At 46.2% G+C, this 27,153-nt stretch overlaps 1 protein-coding gene across 2 annotated transcripts in view; it reads left to right on the top strand.

Annotated features, from left to right (window-relative positions):
• The window catches only part of IPO8 (importin 8), a 650,601-nt gene that overhangs the window by 90,068 nt on the left and 533,380 nt on the right, over nt 1-27,153 (top strand). For both annotated transcript variants that reach the window (XM_069228192.1, XM_069228193.1), the window contains exons 5-6: nt 293-449; nt 24,288-24,377. In XM_069228192.1, the coding sequence (XP_069084293.1) occupies nt 293-449; nt 24,288-24,377 (247 nt within the window). The remainder of the gene's footprint in view (nt 1-292; nt 450-24,287; nt 24,378-27,153) is intronic.

Raw genomic sequence — 27,153 nt, 5'->3', positions numbered from 1 at the left:
TTTTGCAGTCAGAATTGCTGACATTTTGCTCTTAAATCTATTGCAGGTTGGATTTTCTTAAACGTATGCTTATGTTTACGAAGTGCACGAACAAAGAAGTCTGAAATGAGCATAGATATGTCTATTGCTATTTTTATATAATTAGCCGTTGACGGTTTAAGATGTTTTACACTTATTTTTCAACATTGCTCATTTCTTTCTAGTTGTCATTGTGTATGTTTTTCAAACTTGTCTGTTTCTGAATTGCATTTTATTGAGTCACTTGAAGTCCTAAATTTAATATGTCTTGAAGATACAAGAAAGCAGAGGAGCGAGAGCCGTTAATAGCAGCCATGCAGATTTTCTTGCCCCGACTTCAGCAGCAGATCATCCAACTCCTTCCTGATGCTTCTCCCTACTCTGGGTTGCTCCAGAAACAGATCTTAAAAATCTTCTATGCTCTTGTCCAGGTAGGGATTGTGCATTTGTTTAGTTAACAAACTGCATGTAGGGCATTATAGAGTTTTCTCCATCTTTTGTACCTGACATTTTCTGTTCTGAATTAAAAGACTATACATTCTTGATAATATTTCAAAACATTTTACTTGTGCTGATGTCCTTATAAGATTGCTGATATTTGCAAGATTAATTAACTTGCCTCTGTTTTTAGTACGTTCATGTAATCTGAGAAATCCAAAATGCTTGCTATTTGTTTGCAGTTGCAACTATGTTATTGACTAGTCTCCACGGTGTAACATAGACAGTTGGATTAACGGTGTAGTCTTTGGGTTAGGCCAGATTGGAAAGTGTCCTCACCCAAGTTATCTTGAAACATCAAGTCATAGAGTGCTAGGAAATGCCCTACCTAATATCTCGTGTAAATGACCAGATTCTCTAGCAAATACTTTTTTAAGGCTTGGCATACTTTTAATTATTTTGATAGAGTTGTTTTGACACTACCAGTCATGGAAAGTGACATCACTGGTTTTCTGCCCACAGGGCCCTGCACTCATTTCTCCTCTCCCTACCAGGACCAACTTAATGATAGATGTAACATGGCTGCTCAGCGGGTGTGTTGCTGGTGTGCCAAAGGCCTGCCCGTCTGAGACCTCTGTGCCTGGCCGAGCATCAGGAACCATCATTCTCCCCATACCCACCACTACACTGCCATGCTCCTCCGTGGCCTCAACTACGGCCCCTGCTCACTGCACTGCTGCCACATGCACCTCCTGCAAGTTCTCAGGCACTCTCCCATACCCTAGACCCAGCACCTGTGTGCCAACAGCACCCGGCATCCAATGTGCTCACACTCAAATAAACCATCCACCTAAACACCACCCACACAATATGCCACATTCTCATGCATGCTCGCACACCAAATACACATGGAGATTTGGGACATACTGCATGACCATGCTCCAGACCTGCGCTACCTCATGAAAACATGACTAAACTCAAACTCTGCACCAGACATCGTTACAGTCATCCCTGTCTGCTACAAGATTGTGAGGTAAGACCGTAAGCACAAGCCCAGAGGTGGCGTTGCCATTGTATTCAAAGATACCATCAGCTGCATCACCTACATAGACACCCCCCCCCCACCAACTACATGGGACACCTTGCGTTCAAGGTATGCATCACAGCCAACTTCTCCCTGGGCGGAACCCTTGTCTGCCGAACACCAGGACCCTGTACACCTCACCAGGGACATCCCATACTTCTTCACACCCCTCATCATTAACACCAGCACTTTCATCCCCCGGCAGAACTTAACATTCACCTAGAAGACTGCACCAACCCAAACACTGTGGCCCGCCTAGAAACCTTCGAACCTTGGCCTCACCAAACACGTTAACGAACACACCCATACAACCATACACCTGTTAGACCTCATTTTCTCCTCAATTAGCAACATCACAGTTGACAAGACAGCAACTATGACCTGGACAATCCACCCCCTATTCAGTTGCACCACCCATCTTGCCCCACCACAGACCTACCGCCACCGGGGACCACAGCTGGAAAAGCATCTCAGAAGAGAAGTGAACTTCCACACTTTGCATTTACCTGCCGAAGCACGCCAGCAAGTTGACAAAAGACATCAAGAACCTCAGCAGCTGAATCACCACATGCACTAACACCTTTGCTTCCTTTAAGTGCAATCCAATGGCAAGAACCTGACCACAGGAACTCATCCTGATGAAACACCCCTGCAAGTAACTGGAGCAAAATGGAGAACAAGCCAAGACACCACAGATAGGCATCTTCAAATCAGCCGTAAGATGCTATCACTAGCAGATTTGAAATGCCACTTGCAGAGCTCTTACAGATCTCATTGACTCAGCACTAAAAGCAGCAAGAAAATCTTCACCAAAGAATTCACCACGCCTCCTGCTGTCTCCAGCAACATTACCCCCTTACAAGACCTTTGCAACAAGCTCTTGGAATTCTTCTGTAACCTCACCTTCATATACAGCATCTTCAATCTTCAACCAGATCCTGTCAAAGTCACAACTCAACCTCCTATCACAGCAGAAGAATGAACCCTGACTTCGGGGCCTGTCATCGCCACCGTTGAAATCACTTTTACCATGAAAGCCATCCACTTGAGGGCCCCCTCTGACCTTTACCCCCACCATGCCCTCACCAAGGGGCTCCTACCGATCAGCAAGCACTAACACTCATCTTCAACACCTCATTCAACTCAGCAACCACCAGCTCCTCAATGGCACATAGGCCGAATTCAGGCCCAACCATAGCACAGAACCAACACTCATTGCTACCACAGATATTGTGATGACGGAGTAGAGATATTTTCTCATTCTCCTGGATCTCTTTGCAGCATTTTACATGGTCTCACACCCTATCCTCATCAGGTGACTGTACAGTATTGACATCAAACAACCTGCTCTTCACTTGGTCTGCGCCTTTTTAAGAGACATAACACAAGCTGCCATCCTGCCACCTCATTCCTCAGAAGCCTGCAAACTCATCTGTCAAGTGCCTCAGGGTTCGTCACTTAACCCCACCCTCTCCAATGCATCCTTGATCCCGTTGGCCGATGTCATCCATGCACACATCATCAACTTCCTCTCCTACACTGACGAACCGCAACTCGTGCTCTCCTTCTCGGATAAGCCCCCCAACAGAAGAAGCAAGTTAATTGCCTAAATGACCGAAAACAAAAACTGATTGTAAGCCAATTAGCTCAAGCTCAACACCGAAAAGACAGAAGTATGATCTTCGGCAAGATCACATCACCATGGAACTCCAACTGGTGACCGGCCGAACTCATTCCTGGTGTGGGTTCTGGGACAATGGATCTATTACGTTGTTGTGGCTAAAAAGACATAAAAATGCAGTCTATTTAAAAAAAAATAGATGTCAAACTTCTTTGGTGTCTAGTTGATTTCTTCTTCAATTGTTTTGGTTCTGTTTAAATGTTTTACACTTGTTTCCACGTGTAAGCCTTTCTGCTCGGAACTACAACTACTGAGGTTTTTTTTTTTTTTTAAAGATATCTTTATTAGGTTTACTGGTTTTCTGGATAATGCAATAAACAATGTATAGAAGTGCCACTGTGCACCCAACAGGAAACAATGAACTAAGCAGGAGGCTCGCATACACCTACCCATTTAATTATATCAGACTGTAGCATGTCAGTTCCATAGCTAATAGCAAGACTAGACAAGAACAATTACAGCAATGTTACCACGTACAGTACATTTCTGTCATGTCGTTGGAGTCTGTGACGGGCCAACGCTATCTTAGTTGTACCTGTCGTACCCTGGGGGCTTTGGGACACAGAACACTTCCGACCCCGAAGTCCTCCGGGCGGAGACCCCTCTGCTTCGTGCAGTCACCTGGATACAAAAGAATGACCAGGACGGAGCGAAAGGCGGCAACGAGGGAACCGGAGTGCAAACCCTTGGCGAGGCGGCAGACAGAGGAGGGAGCGAGGACTGCGACAAAAGAGTTCCAGGCGCCGGTCGTGGAGAGATCAGCGGCGAGGACATCAGAAGCGGCGCCAGGACAGCAGGACAGCGCAGAGGCACGGGTAATAAAGAGACCCAAGGCAAATTGGTTGACAGACAGGGTAGGAATACGCCGAGAGAGTGCAACCATGAGAAAAACGTAGGGGCAACAGAGGGAGAGCGATAACAGTTGTCTCACAACCGAGATATTGAAGAGAAAGTCTCGATCGAGTGAGATAGGTCAAGAGAAAAGGCGGCAAGACATACATTAGACAGAAAGAAAAAGGAAAGGAAAACGCCCTACGGAGAAGGTCGCAATAGCCATGTGAAAACAAGAAAAGGAGAGAGAAAACCCTGCAAAGTACGAAAAGAGGTACAGAAAAGGGGAAAAGAAAACAGGGAAAAGAGAAGAGGAAGAGAGGACACAACACATACAGAAAGCATATAGAATAAAAGAGACAGAACACGACTAAGGATAGGGAGACAAAAGAGTAGTCCATAATATACCACTTACCGTTGTCTGTTTCCGTTCTCTTTTCACATGCGCCTCCTGTGAGCCCTGCGAAGAGAAGACGACAAGAAGAGGATCAGAATAGTAGTGACCAACTGCACTCATAAACCTAAAAATCATCTAAAAACTCTTAAAAATAATAAACTCTACATATCATTTAACCACAGGCTACTTGTCTTCATTGCGCCACCCTACCACAGAGTCTCACTTCCCGATGGAAGAGTCAAGCTGTCGTGCTTGGTCCACCCCGCCCAGACTTTCTGAAATTTGTGCAGGCATCCCATCTCAGTTGCCATATAGAGATCCATCCCCCTCCTCCATTCTTGCAACAACAGGAATTCTGACACTCGCCCCCCCCATATTGTACTACATCACACTTGTCTACCACCAGTACCAGATTACAAAAGAGAAGCCGCGTCCTGGGATCATTGACATCATCTGGTATTCCCAACAGGATTTACTTGGTGTCAAAAAGAACAGCTTCATCTACCACCCTTCCCAACTCTCTTACCACCCGCGTCCAGTGTCCCTGGATATCGGGGCAGCTCCACAATGTGGGAATGTAGCATCCCCTTACCTCCCCACACTGAAGACAGTTCGGGGAAGTCCCCCATCCCCTACCATGTAATCGGTCTCTATCCTAATATACTTGATGGAGAATTTTGAGAAGAATCTGGGGCAGGTGGAATTTTATTCCCACTTCCCTTGGGTGCTTCTGGGCCGCCTCTAAATTATCATCTGCCAACTCTCCCACCTTCTGGCTCCAGCTTTCCCTCCCTTTCCCCAGTCTATTCAGCATGTGGTTGTTGAGTGTCTTATACGTAAGGGAGATAGCTTTGGAGGACAGTTAAGTCCAGCATCTATAAGCCGTCTGCCAGACTGGTGTGTCGGAGCTGAGCATACTTCAGGAATTGGTTATGATGCATGGAGTTTTCACTTATATGTGACACTAACTGCATCAGCTGACCCCCCACTTCTCCCCAGGATGTCCCCTGTGTGGGGAAATTCTCAGTAGATCCCAGGCACCAAATCCTCTTAAGTTTTTCCAATTACTTTCAACCAGGCACCCTCCCAAGGCAGCATTGTCGAAGTCATCTTACCCGCCCAAGGTATACAGCCAGTCACTCTCTGCTAGGCCTCCACGGCCACCTGTGTAGCTGGCAGGAGGCATCACACTCCCTCTCCTCCGTACAGGAAATGAAAAGAGGCGAGATGAGGAAACTGGGTGTCCTCCGACCGATAAGTGGAGTGATCATGTGGGGCAAACACCAAGTCATTCGCTGCCATCACATGTGCTGCCCAGTAGTAGGCTCTAACATCTGGGAGGGCAATCCCACCGTTGTAAGGGTTGCGTTGAAGCATGGAGAGAGCTACTCTGAGATGCCCACCACTCCATAGTAGGGAGCGCAGATCGCTCTCTTGTACAACAAATGTCATCGCAGGAAGAGGATAGTAGGTGTTTTGGATGACGTACAATAATTTTGAGACAGTAATCATCTTAAACGTGGCTGCCATCCCCAACAGGGTGAGGGGCAGCGTACACCATCTCTCCACATCATCTCGAAACAACTGTATCGCCCATCCTACGCTTCTAGTAAAACATTGCTCTTGGTGGAGTATGACATATATACCCAAGTATTGAAAATCTTATGTCACTACCTGCAGCACCCAAGGGAGACAGCAGTGTTCAGGGGGGGTGTAGGGATGACAGAGCACCGATTTGTTCCAGTTGATGTGGTATCCCGGGTGAGCCCCATATGACTCAAATGTACAAAGGATCGCAGGAATACTGGTCTCCGCTTCGGTGGCGTAAAGCAGAATGTCATCCGCATAGGGAGACTTTTTCCTCCTCTCCTGCCATGTTTGAGATTCTGAACTCCAAACTGTCTCAGTGGAGTGAATTGCATCTGCCAGTAGTTTTATAGTGAGAGCAAGTAGCAATGGGGACAGAGGGCAGCCTAAAGGGGCTGGTTAGCGTATTATACGGTAAGGTCACACAACCACACCATATAATGCACCCCATTTCCTCGCAAGAATAATACAAATCTCTGCATATAGTCCTTGAAATTGTAGCTTTAATTGCTGAATGTAACCACAAATATATCCCCCTTCACTAATGGTGTTGTTGCTACATCAGTTATAATCAAAGAGAGGTGTTCTGAGGGTTTTCACAATTCCATTGATAAATATCTAATAATTGTCTCCTAAATTCTCTTCCCCTAACTACCTTGTCACTCCTCTTCCCTTTATATGTGCACTTCTCTGGCTATACAGTTATGTGTGGCCCTGTTGAATAAGAGAAATGGAATCGGGCAGAATACAAGAGATGTACAAGGAGATAAATAGAAAAGTATAGTAAGGGCAGTGAAGTAGAGAAAAGGGAAGCAATAGAGAAGACGTAGAAAGATATATAAGGTAGGGAGGTTAGTAAAGTAAAAATAGAAAGGTGAGGCAGCCAGAAAGAAAGATAAGCAAAGGTAGAAAGAGTGAGATGCAGGTAGAGAAAGAGAAGCAGAGTGTAGGAAAGTGCCTCTTTTGACGTGGTCACCCTCCACTTTTTGCCTGGTTTCTGGTGTAATTTCGACTGAAAGTACACTGGGTTCCTACTAACCAGAACCCCAGTGCCAGATCTTTTTCCCCCAAAACTGCTTAGTCTTTTTGTCCAATTGGCAAAACCTTTAGCACCCACTGTGAGTTCCTAGTAAATGGTACCCCTGGTACATAGGGCCTGGGGTACTAAGGAGGGTCTCTTAGGGCTGCAGCACAATTTGTGCCACCCTAAGAGACCCCTCACCAAGCACATGACCAGCTGCCATTGCAGGCTGCGTGTCTTGGTGCAGACAAAAGGGACAACACGATATGGCACAGCCTGTGTGCCATGTCTACTAAGCACTGCATGCAAATATGTAAGTCACTTCTCTAGCACACCTTACAGCCCTAAAGCAGGGTGTATTATATTACATGTGAGGGCATATCTGCATAAGCAGATATGTCCCTGCTATATTTTTGTCAATTCTCAGACTTAGTAAGTGACCAAGGAAGCCATTTTCAGTGCATGTGCTGGACACGTGTCACTACAAGTTCCCCAGCTACATGAGGGCTTCTCTGAATATAGGGATGTTTGGTATAAACTTCTCAGATTAATAAACCCTCACTGATGCCAGAGGGATTTATTAATAACTGCACCCAGAGGACACCTTAGAGGTGCCCCCTGAAAACCTACCAGCTACTAGTGAGTTGACTGACTGGTCCTGATCCTTTGAGGCACCATGCACACATTTCTACCCCCCCAAGCTGAGAGCCAGTGCACTCGAGGGCCGGAGATAAAAGACTGCCCTGCGCAGGGTGTTATCACCTCACCCAGGCAGGATGCACATTCCAGGGTGGGAAGCTTCAAAGGCCTAGCCTTCTTTGTAATGCGACCCAGGTCTCTCTAGATGGTGGAGATGACCCCCACCCCCTGTCCGGAACCCACTTTTGGCAGCAGCACAGCCGGGAAAATTAGGCAGATTAGGAGGTGTGCCAACTTCATACCAGTCTCACCTTTAAGGTGGACGAGCTAAAGGGGACACCACTTTTCAAATTCCTCCATCTTGTTTGGAAGGAATAGGCCATTATGGTTAGAGTTATGCCCACTTCCCAGCAAAAGTGGTCATATAAATAGTGTAGTCACCCTAAGGGTGGGCAGCCCATTGGCTACCGCCTGGCACTCCCTGTAATGCCCCTAATTTGAGTATTTAGGTGGCACCCTTGAACTCTAGATCACAGACCCTGAAGACCTGAGAAGCGAAGGACAAAGAAGAGTCGCACCGGCAGAAGAGGAAAAGAAGAAGCAGTTGACTTGGAACCAGCCCCTCCGGCCTTCCTGCTGACCTCGACTGACTCTGCCCCAAAATCAAACTTGTCCTGCAGCTGAGCCTCCAAGAAACCCAGCAGGACTGCCTGCCTTTCATAAAAACTCAAGACTCCTGTGAGCAGCAGCTCTGCTTTACAACAAAGTCTCAAGACATGACTCTGCTGCCTCTGGAGCAGCAAAGACCTGACTGTAGAAGGCTGGCCTGGTTTGTAGTGGGTACATAAGGTACTTACACATTATACCAGGGCTAGTTATCCCTTATTAGTGAAATGTAGGCATTGTCTATAAGACAGGCTCTCTTGAGGTAGCTGTAGCTGAGCAGCCAAGGCTTATCTAGGACACATGCAACGCTCATGCAATACCATTGTAGTCACACAGTAATCACACACATGAAAGAAAATACTCAGTGTTACAAAAATAAAGGTACTTTATTTTGGTGACACAAATGCCAAAAATACTATTGAGACTATACTCCCTTAGGAGGTAAGTCATACACAAATTATATACACTAGAATGCAGAAATAGCTGTAAAAACGGTTAGAAAACAGTGTAAATAGTGAAAATCACAATAGTTAGAAATGGGCCTGGGGGAACACAAACCATATACTAAGAAAGCGAATGTCTGTTTTCCACTTAGGCAAGTGTAATGTGTAGAGGGGCGCTGGGAGTATTAGAAAACACCAAAGGTAAGTAATAGAACCCACCCCAGAGCCCAGGAAAGCAGGAGTAAATCACAGAACGCACAAGAACACAAGAAAGAAGATAATGCAAGAACCAGAAGAGACTGTAAGACACCAACAGTGGATTCCTGGACCTGAAGACCTGTGGAAGAAAGGGACCGAGTCCAAGAAGCACAGAATAGTTCAGGGAGAACAGAAACCCCTGCTAACCCGGTTGAAGGTGCAAAAGAAGAACCACCGGTGAAGAACAAGAGTCAGTACTGCACTCAAGAAGACTGATGAGGGATCCTGGTTGGTGCAGAGGATATCCCACGCCGGATGGATGCAGTCTGGTTTGCGTCGCTGGATTCCGCCAACAAGCCTTGGCACACCGAAAGCTCGCGGTTAGTGGAAAATGCTGCTGCCCGGGACCTAGAGGGACCTGGTGGACTCTATCCAGGAGAGGTAGTCAGAGGGGGCTCTCAGCAACTCAGAGCCCTCAGAAGACCAGGCAGCACGCACAGGAGTCCCACAGAACGGGGACAAAGAAGGTGCAAAAGAAGGCCGCCACAGCACTGCAACAAAGGGCCCCACGCCACCGGAGAACCACCCAGGAAGTCGTGCGTCACAGGATAGTGCTGGGGGCCGGAGCTGCACGGTGCACGTAGAACTTCCTGGAAGGGTGTCAACAAGCCTTGACAACTGCAAAACACGAGGTGGATAGGGGTACTGTCTTGCATGGGGAGGGAAGCTCTTACCTCCACCAAAGTTGGACAGTAGGACGTCAGGACTGTCGAGACCACTTCAGTCCACCACCCATGAGGCAGGATCCACGCAGCTTATTAGGAGAGGGGCCCCACGCCGCTGGTCGTCGATGCTGAGAGGTGCCTGCTGAAGCAGGGGAGTGACTCCTTCACTCCAAGGGAAATTCCTTTGTTCTTCTGGTGCAGGCTGAAGACAGGCTGTCCTCTGAGGATGCACGACCGGGAAACAGTTGCAGTTGCAAGCAGGAGCTGGAGATACAATGTTGCAGAACTCGTCTTGCTTCTTTGTTGCAGTTTCTAGAGTTCCAGGAGGGTCCAGATGCAGTTTCTTCGGTAAGAAGGTGGATGCAGAGGATTTCTGCTGCTGTCTTGCAATCTTTAACTGAAGAATCACCCAAGAGAGAGACCCCAAATAGCCCTGAAAGGGGGATTGGTCAGCTACACAGGTAAGCACCTAGCAGGGGAAACCTCTGACATCACCTGCTGGTACTGGTCACTCAAATGCTCCCAGAGTCTTCTGCCAACTTGGAATCCAAGATGGCAGAACCCAGGGACCCTCTGGAGGAGCTCTGAGCACCACCCCTGGGGTGGTGTTGGACAGGGGGGTGGTCACTCCCCTTTCCTTTGTCCATTTTCGCTCCAGAGCAGGGTCTGGGGGTCCCTGAACTGGTGTAGACTGGATTATGCAAGGAGGACACCATCTGTGCCCTTCAAAGCATTTCCAGTGGCTTGGGGAGCCTACCACTCCCAAGCCTGTAACATCCATTTCCAAAGGGAGTGAGTGCAACAGCCCTCTCCCAAATGAGATCCTTTGTTCTGCCTTCCTGCTCAAGCAACAGGAGGGCAGGAACCTATCTGAGAGGTGGCAGCAGCTGGGGCTGCCTGGAAAACCCCAGAAGGCTGGAATGGCAATACTGGGGGTCCCCTAAGGAGCCCCCAGGGTGCATGGAATCAGACAACCAATGCTTGCACAAGCATTGGGGTATGATTCCAACATGTTTAATACCAAACATGCCTATGTTCGGAGTTACCATTATGTAGCTGGACATAGGTAGTGACCTATGTCCAGTACACGCGTGTAATGGTGTCCCCACATTCACGAAGTCTGGGAAAATGGTCCTGGAGGTCGTGGGGGAACCTCTGCTAGTGCAGGAGTGCCCTCACACACAGGTATTCTGCACCCTGCCCTCAGGGCTGGAGGGCCTACTGCAAGGGTGACTTATAAGTGACCTGGTACAGTGTAAATGGCAGTGAAAGGGTGCATGCACCTTTTCACACAGGCTGCAAAGGCAGTCCTGTAGAAGCCTTTGCATGGGATCCCTATGGGTGGCAAAAGAAATGCTGCAGCCCATAGATATCCCCTGGAACCCCAATGCCCTGGGTATGTAGGTACCATATACTAGGGACTTATAAGGGGGCACCAGTATGCCTATTATGGGTGAAATAATGGATTACCAGTATGCAATAACCACAATTTTAGGGAGAGAGCATAACTACTGGGGTCCTGATAAGCAGGATCCCAGTAGACACAGTCAAACACATTTACAAACAGGCCAAAAGTGGGGGCATCCAAGCTAGGAAGAGGCTACTTTCCTACACCGACACCCCAAGAGACCTCTGCACTTGATCTCCACGATCCAAGGTGAACCCAACCAACGGGTGCCACCAAGGTCCCCCAGCTGTCCAGAGTTTGGGTCCAGTGTGGTCTCACCCATCTTGGACTCTCCCAAGTCAAGTTGCCTGTAGACCCTGCACGCAGGGCACCTACTGCACCTGTCGCCCCTGACCCCATCTGAGATGGGTCACTGGTGCCAACTATGTCCCCCAGCTCCTCTGAGCCTGAGTCCACCCTGAGTCTTCCCCTGTTGGACTCCCCGACGATGCCAGTAGCCTCAACACACAAGACCCCCTGACCACGAGAAACCTGATGCCTAAGGACACCCCTGCATCAGTCACCCCTGGGGCCTGGAGAAAAAGACCAGAGGTGCACCTACGTCCCAAGTCTACAACCTACCTGTTTGTTGTCCCCTGCTAGCTTCCTAGCCAGAGTCTGCAGCCTGTTTTCATGTTTACCAAATGTCCATAGGAAACCATTGGACACCCGACCCGTTACTGCACCCAGCTACCCCAGTGCTGCCAAGTGTGACCTGCAGGTGTGGTTCTGATCAGTGCCCAGTACTTAACTCAACTCTCTGATACTTGCCTCGTAAGTCGTTGTTAACCCTGTATTTGCTGAATGGTTTTCCTCCACAGGTTAACATTGGAGAACTCTGAGAATTGCACTAAGTGTTGATTTTTTATACTGAAAAGTATTCATGCTTAAAAAGCGCTTACCTGATCCCGAAGTTCTTGGGTCTGAAACCTACTCTTTGAGTGTGTGTCTCATTTACTTCCTCTGTGAGTATGACAAATGCGTAGCACTACCCCTGATAAGCTTAATTGTTCGCCTACACTACCACAAAATAGAACATTAGTCCTATCTACTTTTGCCTCTGCAAACCAGTTGGGGATCCACTGGAGTGTCTGCACGGTGTACTTCTTTTTATTGCACCATATAGAGAGCCATCTTCCTACATAGAGAAATAGATAAGGTTTTGGAGTGAGATAGCGAGAGACACAGATGGGGAGTATGAAATGTAGAAAGAGGCAGAGAAAGAAGGTGAATTAGAGAAAGATAGAGAGTAAAATGAGAAGAGGTGTAGGACAATGGTTCAGGTAAAGTAACTAGTAGGGTAGAGAGGAAGGGAGAGAGAGGAAGGGAGAGAGAGGAAGGGAGAGAGAGGAAGGGAGAGAGAGGAAGGGAGAGAGAGGATGGGAGAGAGAGGATGGGAGAGAGAGAGAGGGATGGAAGGAGAAATTTGGAATAGAGCGAAAAGAGTAGGTTTAGAGACGTGAAATAGAGAATGGGAGGTGAGGCTTATAAAGAGGTAGCGAGATATAAAGAGGTTGTTGTGAGGCAGAGAGAAAGGTTGAGAGAGATAGTTATGGTGGGGTGGGAGTTGAAATGGAAAATGAGGTCCAGAGAGAGATGTGTTTGTGTGTGGGGTGGAGAAACGGAGAACAGGAGAGGGAAAGGAATTGATGACCGAGAAAGTCATTTAGAGAAGTGCAAGTAGCCAGAAAGGTGTGTGATGTTTAGAGAGGCTAGGGAAAGAGAATAGAACTAGAATGTGAGAAAGAGGAGAAGGAAAGGTGAAGTAGTGAACTAATAGGCAAATTGAGAGGTCTGGTAGTGAGAGAGGGCCCAGTGAGGTATGGAGAAACGAGGAAGTGAGGGAGATATGAAATAGAGATCAGAAAAGTAAAGCAGAGTGGTGAGGTAGAGAAAGGTAAGAGTAGCGACAGAGGTAGGTGAGTTAAAGATAAAAATAAGGTTGTCTGAGAAGTGAAGTAGATGGAGGCTAGATATAGAGAGGTCAGTTGGAAAAAGGTGCAGTTATGTAGAGCAAAAGGGATGAGGTAGGGAGAGTTCAGATAGGGAGAGGGGATCAAGAGTGATAAATATAGATATTGACAGAGTGAGTGATGGAGGGAGGGAGGGGCAAGGTCATGAAACTGAGTCATAGATGAAGTCAAATGAGGTATTTCTGATGGATACAACTACCTGTGGATTCCTCACCTAATGAATACTCCCATGGCGCCAGCATTCGACGGAAATCTTCTTACTAGTCTCTGCACGTCGACGAGGACGTCACTCTAGCCCACGCGACGCCGTCTGACGTCATACAGGCAATAAGAGGTCCTCGACGACGTGCGGACGTCAGTTCCCTTTTTTCCGTGCATTCGAAACGGTTATCTTCGAGGGAGCAACTGTTACTTTTTTTGGTTACAGTGTATTTTTGCTGCGTAGTCTTTCGCTGTGGTAATAATGTCGCAGAGAAAGTCTGGATTTAAGCCTTGTCGTGAGTGTGGAGGCAAGATGTCGGTGACGGATCCTCATTCCGATTGCCTTTGGTGTTTGAGCTCCGACCACGACGTCTCGACTTGTGATTCATGCCAGCACATGAATCCAAAGGCCCTCAAGGAACGTGAGGCGAAGCTGTTTATGGCTAAATCGAAGGAGAAGCATCACAAGAAGTCTTCTTCTCCAAGACATCGGCGTCATCGAGACTCCCGGCGCCGTAGAGAATCTCGGCGTCATTCGAAGGAGACTCGTTCCAGGTCTTCGGATCGGCGCCGAAGGACATGGGAGATCAGTCCCACGGTTACGCCGCATCCTTCGACGCCGTTGCCCTCTCCGGCGTCTCCAACTTCACCTGGACAGGCGTCGGTGATTGAGGTATTGGAGCCTCAGGTGTTTTCTCCGGCGCAGACGCCGAGGCCGGCGTCGGGGTCGCCTCCGAGACAGGCACCTCAGTATCCGGCTTTTCCCACCCCTGGAGCCGATAGTTCCGCATTCTTGAATGCGATGTATGCCATCTTCCAACAGATGGCTCCAGGGGGTGCTCCGACTGGGCCTTTGGCCTTTTCTTTGGGTGATCCTGCGCCTCTTCGGCCGGCACCCTTTATGCCCTTTCTCCCTTTTGGGAACGTGGGCTCGGCGCCAGTGTCGGCGCCGGTGGCCGCTCCGGTGGCTTCAGAAGGATTGGTCCCGGGGATTTCCATCCCGTCGACGTCGAAGTCGGGATTTCGGCCTGTGACTCCGGTGGGTCCATCTGCTTCAGCTGCTCTTTTGTCGGCGCCGAAGTTACCTGTGGCGCCGGACGCGGCGTCGGTGGCTTCTGAAGATCGGCGCCGATCTTCGACTTCGGCGGAGGCATTGTCGACTCCGCGTATTGAACAGCGACTTCATTCCAGGAGACGTGCTCTCCGTGTATTAGAAGAGCAGGAGTACCAACGAGCCCTGGAGGAAGGAGAGCTAGAGGACTCGGGTGATGGGCTGCGTGGACTGGAGTCGGCCAGTGGGCTGGACACTTCCCCTGAGTGGGATCTTTCGTCCCCGGGGGAATATACTGAGGAGGCTGCTTCCTTTCATGCAGTGGTACGGAAGGCAGCTAGTTTTTTGGACCTGCCTTTGCCGGTGGTGGAGGCTAAACAAAACCTTTTAACAGAGGTGCTACATCCGGCCTCAGCTGCGGCGGAGCCTCTGTTGCCATTTAATGACGCTCTGCTGGATCCGGTGATAGAGGTGTGGAAGAGGCCGGCATCTTCCCCAGCAGTTCACAGAGCCGTGGCCAGGAGGTATCGGGCGGCTCCGACTGACCCTGGGTTTCTATCTAGGCACCCTACGCCGGAGAGCTTGGTGGTGCAGGCCTCCTGTTCATCCAAGTCAGCGCCTGGTTCTTTCCCGACGGTGCCTGGGGACAGAGATTCAAAGAAGCTAGAGGCGCAGTCGAAGAAGATTTTTTCGTCCTGCAGTCTGGCGTTAAAAGCCACCAATGCAACCTGTATCCTGGGGAGGTATATTCATGCTCTGATGGATGACATTTCCTTATCGTTTACAGAGCTTCCCCAGGGTCTTTTGGATCTTGTCTCAAATGCCCAGGCTGCTGCGACCCAGATTATCCAGACGGGACTGAATACCACCGACTCGGTAGCCAGAGCAATGGGCACAACTGTGGTGGCAAGGAGACAGGCCTGGCTCCGTAACTCGGGCTTTTCTGCAGATGTACAGTCCACATTGTTGGATCTCCCGTTTGATGGGGACAAACTGTTTGGAGCCAAGGCTGATTCGGCCTTGGAACGTTTTAAGGAAAGCAGGGCCACGGCTAAGTCGTTAGGGCTCCAAGCTCCTTCTTCCACAGCCTTTTCTTCCAGATTTTTCAGGAGGTTTCGTGGATTTGGGCGTGGCTCTTCCTCCTCTTCCTTTCGGGGAAGATATCAGCAACCTGCCTCTTCCCATCCCTATAGATCTTTCAGGGGGAGAGGTAGGGTCCGCACCAGAGGAGCCTCTCAGCAGCACTCTGCCTCTTCCTCATCCTCTGGCGGGGTGCAGCAGGGGAAGCAGCCTTAGGCTTCCACCATTTCCCACTCACTCCTCTCCTGTAGGGGGAAGATTACAGCATTTTCTCACCAAATGGAAGACTGTTACAACGGACACTTGGGTTCTCAGTATTGTGGGAAAAGGCTACACCCTTCCCTTTCGGGAGTTCCCGCCCCTCATCCCACCCCGCCCTTCTTATTGTTCAGAAGAACACCTCCTGTTGCTAGAACAGGAGGTACAAGCCCTCCTTTCCAAGGGCGCGGTGGAGTTGGTCCCAGAGCAGGAAAGGGGTCGAGGATGTTACTCAAGGTATTTCCTGATTCCCAAGAAGGATGGTCGTTTGAGACCAATTCTGGACCTGAGGATCTTGAATTGGTTCCTCAAGCAGGAAAAATTCAAGATGCTGACCCTAGCACAGGTGCTTTTGGCGTTGAACAAGGAAGACTGGATGGTGTCTGTCGACTTGCAGGATGCTTACTTTCATATCCCGATACTCAAGTCACACAGGAAGTATCTCCGGCTTGTGGTGGGATCGCAACACTATCAGTTTGCGGTCCTTCCGTTTGGTCTTACTTCAGCACCTCGAGTCTTCACGAAGGTGATGTCGGTGGTTGCGGCAGAACTCAGAAGGAAGGGGATAGAAGTATTCCCTTACTTGGACGACTGGTTGATCAAAGCCAAGTCCCCGGAGCTTGTGTCGCATCATCTGCAGTCAACAACCCAGTTGTTGTTCGACCTGGGTTTTTCGGTGAACGAGCCCAAATCTCACCTAGAGCCCTCTCAGCGCCTCCTGTTCATAGGGGCAGTACTGGATACAACATTGGGTCGGGCCTTTCCTCCGCCTCAGCGGATTCAAGATATTCAGGATTTGGTTCCAATGTTTCAAAATGGAGCGGTAGTTCCAGTTCTCAAGGTCCTTCGTCTGCTCGGTCTTTTTGCCTCCTGCATTCTGTTGGTCACGCATGCTCGCTGGCACATGAGGGCTCTTCAGTGGTGCCTCCGAAGGCAGTGGTCTCAACACAAAGGGGATCTAGAGGGTACTGTCAAGATCTCCAGAGATGCTGCGGTGGATTTGAGATGGTGGATTGCAAGCAACAATCTTTCACAAGGAAAGCCGTTCCAGCAGTCGCCACCAGTGGCCACAGTCATAACGGATGCTTCCACTCTAGGGTGGGGAGCTCATCTGGGGGATCTGGAGATCAAAGGTCTTTGGTCTCCAGAGGAACAGATGTTTCACATCAATCTGTTAGAGTTACGGGCTGTACGTCTGGCTCTCAAGGCCTTCCTCCCTTCCCTTCGTGGTCAGTCGGTACAGGTCCTAACGGACAATACTACCACGATGTGGTACATAAACAAGCAGGGAGGAGTGGGGTCGTACCTTCTCTGCAGAGAAGCTCTTCGACTATGGTCCTGGGCAAAGGACCATCAGATTTGCTTGATAGCAAACCATCTGGCCGGAGTCTTGAACGTGCGTGCGGACAGTCTCAGTCGCCATTTCTCGGCAGACCACGAGTGGCGTCTCCATCCAGATCAAGTCCGTTTAATCTTCCAGAGGTGGGGATTTCCTCGGGTAGATCTGTTTGCCACTCGGGAGAACGCGCATTGTCTGTTGTTCTGCAGCCTCCAGTATCCGATGCAGGGAGCGTTGGGGGACGCGTTTCAAATAACCTGGTGCGGCCAGTTGCTTTACGCGTTTCCTCCCATACCCTTGATTCCTCGAGTATTGAGGAAGATTCGCCAGGACCGGGCTCTAGTCATCCTAATAGCTCCGGATTGGCCAAGGAGGGTATGGTACTCCGACCTTCTCCAACTCTCAATGTGCCCTCCGCTCCGTCTCCCTTTCAGGGCAGACCTCCTCTCGCAGTCGCAGGGGCAGGTTCTACACCCCAACCTCCAGAGTCTGCACCTACATGCCTGGAGATTGAACGGGGCAACCTGAGTTCCTTCTCTCTCCCGCCTGAGGTAGTGGATGTTATATTAGCGGCCAGGCGACACTCCACTAAATCTATCTACGCTAATAGGTGGTCTAAATTTGTTGCGTGGTGTGGAGAGAGGCAGATTGATCCTTTGCATTCTCATCTATCGGACGTTTTGTCTTTTGCTCTGTCTCTAGCGCAGAAAGGTTGTGCAGTGGCTACCATTAAGGGTTATTTATCGGCCTTGTCAGCCTTCATATGTCTTCCAGACCAACCATCTTTATTTAAATCCCCTATTGTTATCAGATTCCTGAAAGGTCTTCTAAATAAATATCCTCCAAAGCCATTCGTTATGCGCAATGGGATTTGTCCTTGGTCCTGACTTTCCTTATGGGGTCCCCTTTTGAACCTATGCATTCTTGCCCCTTAAGGTATTTGGTTTTAAAAACAGTCTTCTTGATAGCTATAACATCAGCAAGGAGAGTGAGTGAGTTGCAGGCCTTATCAGTAAAGCCCCCTTATACAACTTTTTATGGGGATAAGGTGGTGTTGAGGACCAAGGCTGCTTTCCTCCCGAAGGTTGTTTCACCCTTCCATTTGGCTCAGGCAATTACTTTGTCCACGTTCTATCCTCCGCCTCATCCTTCCAAAGAGGAAGAAAGACTGCACCGTCTGGACCCAAAGAGAGCGTTGAGCTTCTTTATTGATAGAACAAAGGATTTCAGGCTGGAGGATCAGCTGTTTATTGGATACGTGGGCAAGAGGAGAGGAAAGGCAGTCCACAAGAGAACACTATCCAGGTGGGTTGTTCTTTGCATTAAAACCTGTTACTCTTTGGCAAAGAAGGATCCTCCTGAGGGCATTAGAGCTCATTCCACCAGAGCTAAGTCGGCCACTTCGGCCTTGGCCAGGGGTGTTCCTTTGGTCGACATCTGCAAGGCCGCAACTTGGTCGTCCCTTCACACTTTTGCAAAACATTACTGTTTGGATTCTGAGGTTAGAAGAGACGGCCATTTTGCACGGTCAATGCTGCAGGATTTCTTGGTTTGACCATTTAGGCACCCACCGCCGGGCGTGGTACTGCTTTGGGACTCTATTCATTAGGTGAGGAATCCACAGGTAGTTGTATCCATCAGAAGAACGAGTTACTTACCTTCGGTAACGACTTTTCTGGTGGATACATTAGCTACCTGTGGATTCCTCACGGTCCCACCCGCCTCCCCGTTGCCTTTCTGGTCTTACCAAGTAATCCTTGAGTGCGCTCCTCTTGGTCTTTGAGGGTGCAATAGATGTTGTATATAATATATTTATATATATATATGTATATATGTATATATCTTTGTGTATATACTTGATGTGTGTATATATTTTAAAAAGAGAGAGTTATATATATATATATATATATATATAAAAGATTTACAGTTATTCATGCAATGTTGTGTATTTTTACAATATAATGGGATGTTGCCTTGCTCTTTCATTGCATTGCCTGGTTGTTCTCATGCACGTAAAAAATGATTGGTACTGACGTCCGCACGTCGTCGAGGACCTCTTATTGCCTGTATGACGTCAGACGGCGTCGCGTGGGCTAGAGTGACGTCCTCGTCGACGTGCAGAGACTAGTAAGAAGATTTCCGTCGAATGCTGGCGCCATGGGAGTATTCATTAGGTGAGGAATCCACAGGTAGCTAATGTATCCACCAGAAAAGTCGTTACCGAAGGTAAGTAACTCGTTCTTTGGGTATATTGAGAGAGGTGAGACAAACAAAGGTGAGGCTGAAAGCTGAGCTATAGGATGATGGTATATAGAGAAGTGGAGAAAGGTGAGGCAAAGTAAGGAGAGAGAAATGACACGGAAAGCCAGAGAAAAGCTGCCTCCTGGCTGAGAATGTGAAGGTTCAGGCTGGGCAGACCAGGCATGCGCACAAGGGGGCAGATTATTTTTTTGCTTAACTCTGGGCAGAAATCACAGTTGCTGTGCTGATTGTGCAAGGAGTAGAAACTCGCTGAGGGACATATTATTAAAAATGACTTACTGCACCATAGTGCAGAGAGGTGCTTGTACTGTCAAGCACAGGGTTTAAACGGGAAGCATTCACTATGCTTAGACAAGTTCTTAAACATGTCACACACTGTATACCTGCTTTTCAGTAGACCACACGTACAATGTGTGGAATGTTTGTAGAAATAAAAACAGTTCTCCATGTTAGCATCTGCTTTAAGAAGATGTTATTTTATGAATGTAAAAAAAAACTATAGTTACTTGTGTTACTTCAGTCAAGTAATGCTCCATGATGCAAAATGCACAAAGCGCTATTTGCCCTCAGAAAAGGGCATCTTTCCAGCACAAAATAACTTTTGCACTGGTTTGTAAGAGTTTTCAGTGCTTTTTTGTTAATTTGCATGCCTTTTCCCTGGTGCTAATCATTAGTAAACGTGGCCGTAAGATTCTGGTAAGCATACTTGGATGGGACATTAAAACATTTTAAGCTTTTGATTAGTGTTGTTTTGGCAGGAATTATGACAGTCCATTCACTTTACCCCTTGGATGGTGGTGGGTCCTTGGAAATTGCTCACTTTGCTAATGCTTTAAAATGTCTCTGTTCATGAGTAAATGTCAGTCTCACTGAATGGAAAAGTACCATACTTAACGTGCATACATTGCCTTTACCGTCACCACATAAACAGAATGTGACTTTTTCAAACATTTCTTATGTATGGCTTTTAAAATATGCAGTGGCAGGTTCTTCACAGAGGATTTTTTTATGGAGTTCTGCCTCTATGCCCACTCTTTTGAGCTTGCCTCTGCCACCAAAACACGTAGGAATAGGTACTGGAAAACGCAGATATGTGGGTGAAAGTTTCTGCCCATCTCACGCAATTCGCTCTAGATGTATACCTTGTGTGCTCTTCTGCACCCAGAAAATCATTGACAGCGTCACTGCCTGACATAATCGAGAAGTAATTGACTGGAGCACCGGAAACCCGGGCTCCTGCTAGTGAGGCCATCCATTAGTGACAAAGTCCCTATTGACCATGACTTTCAGAACAGAAACCTCATCGCTGAGCAAGATCTTCTCAACATATAAGTGATGATTCTTCCTCCAGCCTGTCAACCTGCATTTAAGACTTTTCCTGGCAAAGCACAGATAAACGAGTCCACAAGCATCCCAACAACAATAGCCTCAGTAGAAAATAAAATTGGGTCTCCTTTTCGGAAATTGAAAGGGAGACCCAGATATGTTGAAACCCATCTCATCTATTATTGGACTTCGATACTAATTCTGGCGGACTATCCAAGGAAAAAGGCCAGGCATATTTCTGCTGCACAAGGAATTTTTGGTTGAAGGTGAATATGCCCTGTTCTGCATCATACATTCTTCATTGATGGTTGTAAACATTAGAATAATTCCCTGCTGCAAGCATGCAGGGACCCCAGAACACTTAATCCACAACTGAAGTGCAAAAACAGCGCAACCAGTGCTATAAAACACCCTCAGGCCAGATTATTGCTGGGAACTTTACTTCTCCAAAGACAAACGATCCTTTTTTCAAAATTATATTGCAACACTTAACGATTAAATTGCCACCTGATGCCTAATACAGTGAGGGGAAAATGGAGCCCTGATAGACATAGTATTAGAAGAGTTAAAAGAACACTCTGTGCCTTAAGAGGTATAGTGGCTTCCAATCCCTTGATGACTTTTACTGGGAGCTACCTCTCAAAAAAAGTTATTTTTAATGCAGCTGCAAATATATCAAGCGAGAAAAACCTGCTTGTGTTTATCTCCCATGGCTGACAAAAGCAGCTGGGGAGGTGAAGGGTTGTTTATACTTTAATGAAGAGCATTGCTATGCAAAACCAAGACTACTAGTAAATGAACCTTTCCCTAGGCATGTCATAAACATTAAAATAGGGTAGCAAGCTAATCCCCAGCACTTCTATAAAGATTTTCTGGCAGAGGTATTTAGTCCTCTATTGTGTCATAATCAAGACTAATGTATTATAAATGAGTTAACAGATTTGCAAGTGGGTGTTCTACAAATTTCCATCAAATGAATGTTTCGTAACCTGTCTGGCTGTGGTGGTAGAGGTCAACCTATTCTTTGAGTGCTCAATGTACAAATGCAGCATTGTAGGAGAAGGACATGTTTTAAAAACCCTTAAAAGGCTTTCCACGGTACCCTTCAGAAAGGAACAAAAAACTACCTGTGGGAGTCCAAAAGGCATGGTTAAGCCACGGCTATGCCAGAGAAATGCAGGTGTGTTTTCAGGCTACCGTCTAACGTCTAGATCCAGTATTCCGCAACTTGTGTGCCTAAGCAGCTTTTTTGCATAATGAAATTGAATAGGAGAAACAAGTTGATGTTTGTAGTTATGAAGGAGGATATTGTCATCTATAGAAAATGCAGAAAACAAATTTGCTTCATGATGAGAGGCCAGCGCTCTAAATTTAGAATGCTACCATTCTGCTTAAAATCGACCCCAAGGAATTTTACTAAGTGTAATGTACCAGTTGTTGTCCGATTGTGCAGTCTTTGGTGCCATTTATATATCTCCTTGGGTGAATGTGGTGGGCAGTATCATTTAACCAGACAGTCGCTAGCCTTTTGCATATAGATTTCTCACTATCTGCAATTCCCAAGAAAATAATTAAATATGCACGAAGCAAATCCTCCCTCAAGTCAGAGGGAGGATTTGAGCATTGATAAAGGCTTTCAGGTATAGTAAATCAAACAAAGAACTACACCAGTCAAAGCGTTAATTATTTTTGCTTGGGTCAGTTTGGTCCTATATTTCACTGTAAACTACTGGTAGAACGAAGAGTATCCACTAACTGGATGGTTGTTAGAGGAGCCACATCACAAGCAGCAAGCATCACAGAAGTGTTGCTCTCCAGGTTCTGACTTGCAGAAACTGATGGTTAAGGCCATTTAGACTAAAGAGTATCAGAAATTCCTTGTGACTATCTAGGCGCTTAGGACGGTTTTTCGAGCAGTGTATATATTTTTACTGATTATTTAGTGACTCAGACTGACGGTCTTAGGAGACAGAACCTGCTGGCACAAGATCACGTCCATTGTCAGAGGAGCCTCAAAGGCTGTGAGACTGATGGACTTGATACATTTAACTTAAGCGCTCCAGAATTGATCAACTATCTACCAGTAGCCCCGGATTATAAATCATCAAGCCATCCACAGTGTAGTTGGAGCGTGGCTGCCAGGAAGAACAAGTTATTCACCTTCCTACCCCTTCCCCCCCGCCAAGGCACCCCCATACTATTAATCAACTTCACTGCTCCAGTGCACCCCTAAGGCAACTGTTACTTTATGGGATAAGTGGCTTCTTGGAGTGCTGTGGAGGTCAAGTCTTAGTGTAGGCTTGTTAGAGCAAGTCAAACACCCAAAGGCAAACCACGCGCTCATGTGCAGTGTAGAGAACGGTCTGCAACATGGTCAGTCGCCATGCTGGTTGGCTACATTGCAGCGCTGGCACCTCTTGATTGACAAAACCATAGATGACATTGTCAACATCCTTGGCATGCTAATGCTCGCCTGTGGCATAATGAATGCCCTAGAATAGAGTTGTTGTAATTCTTGGTTTATTGTGCCCACTTGTGGTATAATGCTATTTCTTCCTTTCTATGGTGGTGATCACCACTAGTATAATGTTACCAATCCTGTTCCAGACATAATGATGCCTATGGCATCAAGGTTCCCATACTGGTGTGATTCTAGAAATTGTTTAGTGGCACACATTACATGCAGTGGTGAAAATAGGGTCACAGGGATGAATCTGGCCTTTTGTATATTTATTGAAAATTATTCATTGATGTCAGGGATCCAAACGTTTATCTTTAAAAATAAATAGATGGGATTTATGACAAAATAAGTGGAATTCAAGTAAAATGCAAACTTATGTGTTTGGGAATTCAGGTTTTGTTTTAATCCAAAATGAAAAGTTTGGCTTTGATAGGAAAGTGTATGCATTCCGGGGATCAAACATGTTTAGGGATTAAATTATTCTATGTCCAAAATACATTTTTGACTGCTAAATCATGCTGATTTCTGTTAAAATATTACTGCTGTCTGTTTTGCATTATGTGGCACTTTCTTTTATATCAGTTATTTCTTGCCTTATTTGGGCATGTTTCGACATCTCTACTGATGAACCTTTTAATTATGCTAAAGGCTTTAGCTTCTATAAAATTTTTATTTATGACATTTGTATGGTGTTGGAACACGTTTTGAATCTTTATGTCCTTTTTGCATTGTTCTGGGATTTCTCCTTGACTAGCCATGTTTATCCAGTGTTGTTTTGTTAGTGTCCTTGTGGGCTTTTAAAAAGCTCTGTCACTAATTCACAAAAGCCTCAAAACATCGGTCTCATTACTTTATCTAATAGCTAGGCCATTGGGTTGGCTATCATTATAATTGATGTCAGCATTTGTATGGAGGGGGACAAAAACTCTGCCTGTACTTTGTGAGACAATAGGTAGGTCCTTTGTGACTAACTGATAATGATTAAATAAGTTATGCTTTCAGAATGGTAAGTGTAGATGATATTTCATTTTCATTACTTTTCATCCCTGTGGAAGTGCTTATTTAGCATGAAAGACATAAGTGAATGGTTTGAGATTTTGCATTTTTGGTGCTGAATGAGGTCACTAGAAAAATGATATGTTATGTATTTTTCTCTTTCAGTATGCCTTGCCACTTCAGTTAGTGACTAATCAAAGCATGACCCAGTGGATGGAAATCTTCAGGACAATCATTGACCGAGATGTTCCACCTGTAAGAAAAATCTAATTTTTCAGCACATCTCTCCTCCTATTTTCTGCTCTCTGCATTGCAGCACCTTATCTTCCCATTTTTGTGTAAAACAATTCTCTATCACATGAAAGCTTCAAATTCCATATTATCTATTTTTGTTTGTTTGTCCTCTGTCGTCCTGGACATCCTGTATCTGGGTGATAGTTGCACTGTACTAAACAAATAAAACAAAGTATCCTTAAGAAACTTGGAGGAATGTCTCTCTTTCCCAGGTCATAACTATTTTACAGAGACAGACCCCTATAATGTGAACCACTATTTCATTACTCACCCTTGTTTTTTGCTATGTCGCTAGCCTTAAACCTGCAGCTTTATACACACTTGTCAGTTGCTTAGGTGTGCAGCTTTTTGCACAATTCCTCTTCTTGAGAGGAATCCTTTTCTGCAATAGTGGCCTACTTTCTGTTTGTGAGAGATCAAGGGAATATTTAAGCCCATGGAAAAGGCTTCATTTAATGTATATCACAGCAAATGAAAATTGATAACAAACACACAAACATTGAATATCTTTCGTGGGAGAAATCATTTAACATAACCCCCCGGGGATTTAGGGACTGGGGGATGGATGTTATTTCAGTGTAATAGGTACAAGAAGTGATTGTATTCCAAATTTGGCACAAAACATTGTTGTCCTAAATTTACAATCAAGAACCTGAAAGGAATTGAGAGTATACATAAACCAGGATGTTTGTCAGTATGGAAACATGATTGAACTAATAGACATTTATAAACATTTACATGTACGTTAGACACCAGTAAATGGTCACTAAGAGCGCAGGACCTCAAGTCAAACTTTGCAATTTTCTTTTAATTTTAATTTTTTTTTTTTAACTTAAAGGGTGATTTAGCAAATGTGTAACAATGTTATAATTTTACCATCCAGTCAATGCACTGTTCATATTATACTTTAGAATGATTCATAGTCTGCTTGCTGAATTTGTCCAAAGGAGTTGAAATGTCAGTTGTTCTGTCATGAGTCTTGTTCCATTTTCATTAAGCAGGTGGCAAGCTTACATTCCCATGTATTATAAAATGTACCAAAGTACCCCAGAATGTTGCATTTCTATTCCGATATTGAGTTGATTATATTTCCAAATTATTTGCTGAAACAACATCCATAGTTTCTCAGGTGGTTTCATATTGGGTAGATAAACTTCTATGAAGTGTAATTCCTGAGGAAGTGACCAATATCACACTACTAAGTTTCTGTCAATCAGCATGTCTTTTCCTTCTTTGAAAATCTTCAGTCCTCATACATTCATGTTGATGGCTCTGCTTTCTTCCTTAATACACTGCATGGTCTAAGAAATTTGAAAAAGCTAAATGACCGACAGAGAGGTGCTTTAATCCTGCCTTTATTTTGTACAAATTTTTCCAGGTGTATTATTGCATATATCTTTTACAGTTTGAGAATTAAATCTTCAGTCCTTATGGTGTACATGTATGATTGCAGTAAAGGTTTGCCATGAAGACTCTTGGAGCAGATGTAAAATAAATTCTAGATAATACTACATAAACTATTACATACACCTTTCCTCTTAAAGCACAAAATAATATTTATGTTTAAAAATATTCTTGCGTTTCTCAGGATGGCAAATCTTTCTGGTTAAATGGCTTTAGAACAGTTGAAGACTTCTCATTTTTGCCTCGGACATTATTCAGCGTACAATTTCCTAAATCTTTGGTACTCAGCCCTGTCCTCCTATGTGATGGTCCTCTTTGACTTAACTGCACACACTTGCTGTGGCATGCTTACGTCTGGTACATTCTCTTCCATGAAACTCATAACTTTAAAAAACAAAACTTTATCATTTTGGTATATTGGTTGTTCTGTTTGAAAAGGGTACATCACATGAGGCATAAATTACGTACATTTGAAAGGAAGACCCCTCGAAGTACAGAAAACAAGTAACATGTGAAATAACACACACCTGGTGTCCCTACATAATCCCCTTGCAGTGTTCCAAAGCCTATCCCAAATATACTTCTGTCAGGCATTTGCCAACTGACTTCAAATTGCTCCTCGCTCCCTACACGGGCGGAGCCATCTTCTGCAGCCAGCTCAGGTTAGTTTCACATGCCTGTAGTTTCCTCTCTAGATGACAGTTGGCACCATATGCTTTAGTCAGGCATTCCCCACCTAACAACCACCTTTAGGGCCTCCCATTCATTATCACGAGTGCCTGTGCTAGTACGGGTATCCGTGAAATACTGTGTCAGTACCTCCCCAGTTCCACCTGGCAGGCCTCCTCCTTTAAAGGTTCCGGTCGCATAATGGTATTCAAGAGCAAGCTCTACTTACATTAAAACACAGGAGCAATGGACTGTGATCCGAGAGAAACTACACATGTGTGCTGCTGGAAATCTGTGGGCAAGCGTAGTAGTGACCAGGACTTGATTGAGCCTACTATAAGTATTATAAGGCTGAGCATGGCAGGAGAACTCTTAGCGACCTGGATGGAGTGCCTCCAAATATCTAAGCAATGGTGTGTCCTCATTATGTCACAGAGAAGCCACTACCTTATTGAGCTTCGTGTCCTCCCTTGGGTGTGGGGGTGGTCAGTTGCCTGTCCATTTGCCCATCTAGGACACAACTAAAGTCCGCCACTCATATCAGTGGGACATCTACTTATGGGAGGATGTCCTCCGCCAGGGATTTAAGAAATGTACTATCCTTAATATTTGGGGTGTAGACATTCAGGAAACATAGCTGAAACCCATACAGCCACCCGTAGAG

The sequence above is a fragment of the Pleurodeles waltl genome, chromosome 4_1 (genome assembly GCF_031143425.1).
Source record: "Pleurodeles waltl isolate 20211129_DDA chromosome 4_1, aPleWal1.hap1.20221129, whole genome shotgun sequence".
Taxonomy (NCBI): Eukaryota; Metazoa; Chordata; class Amphibia; order Caudata; family Salamandridae; genus Pleurodeles; species Pleurodeles waltl.
This window is presented reverse-complemented; position numbering and strand designations above follow the sequence as displayed.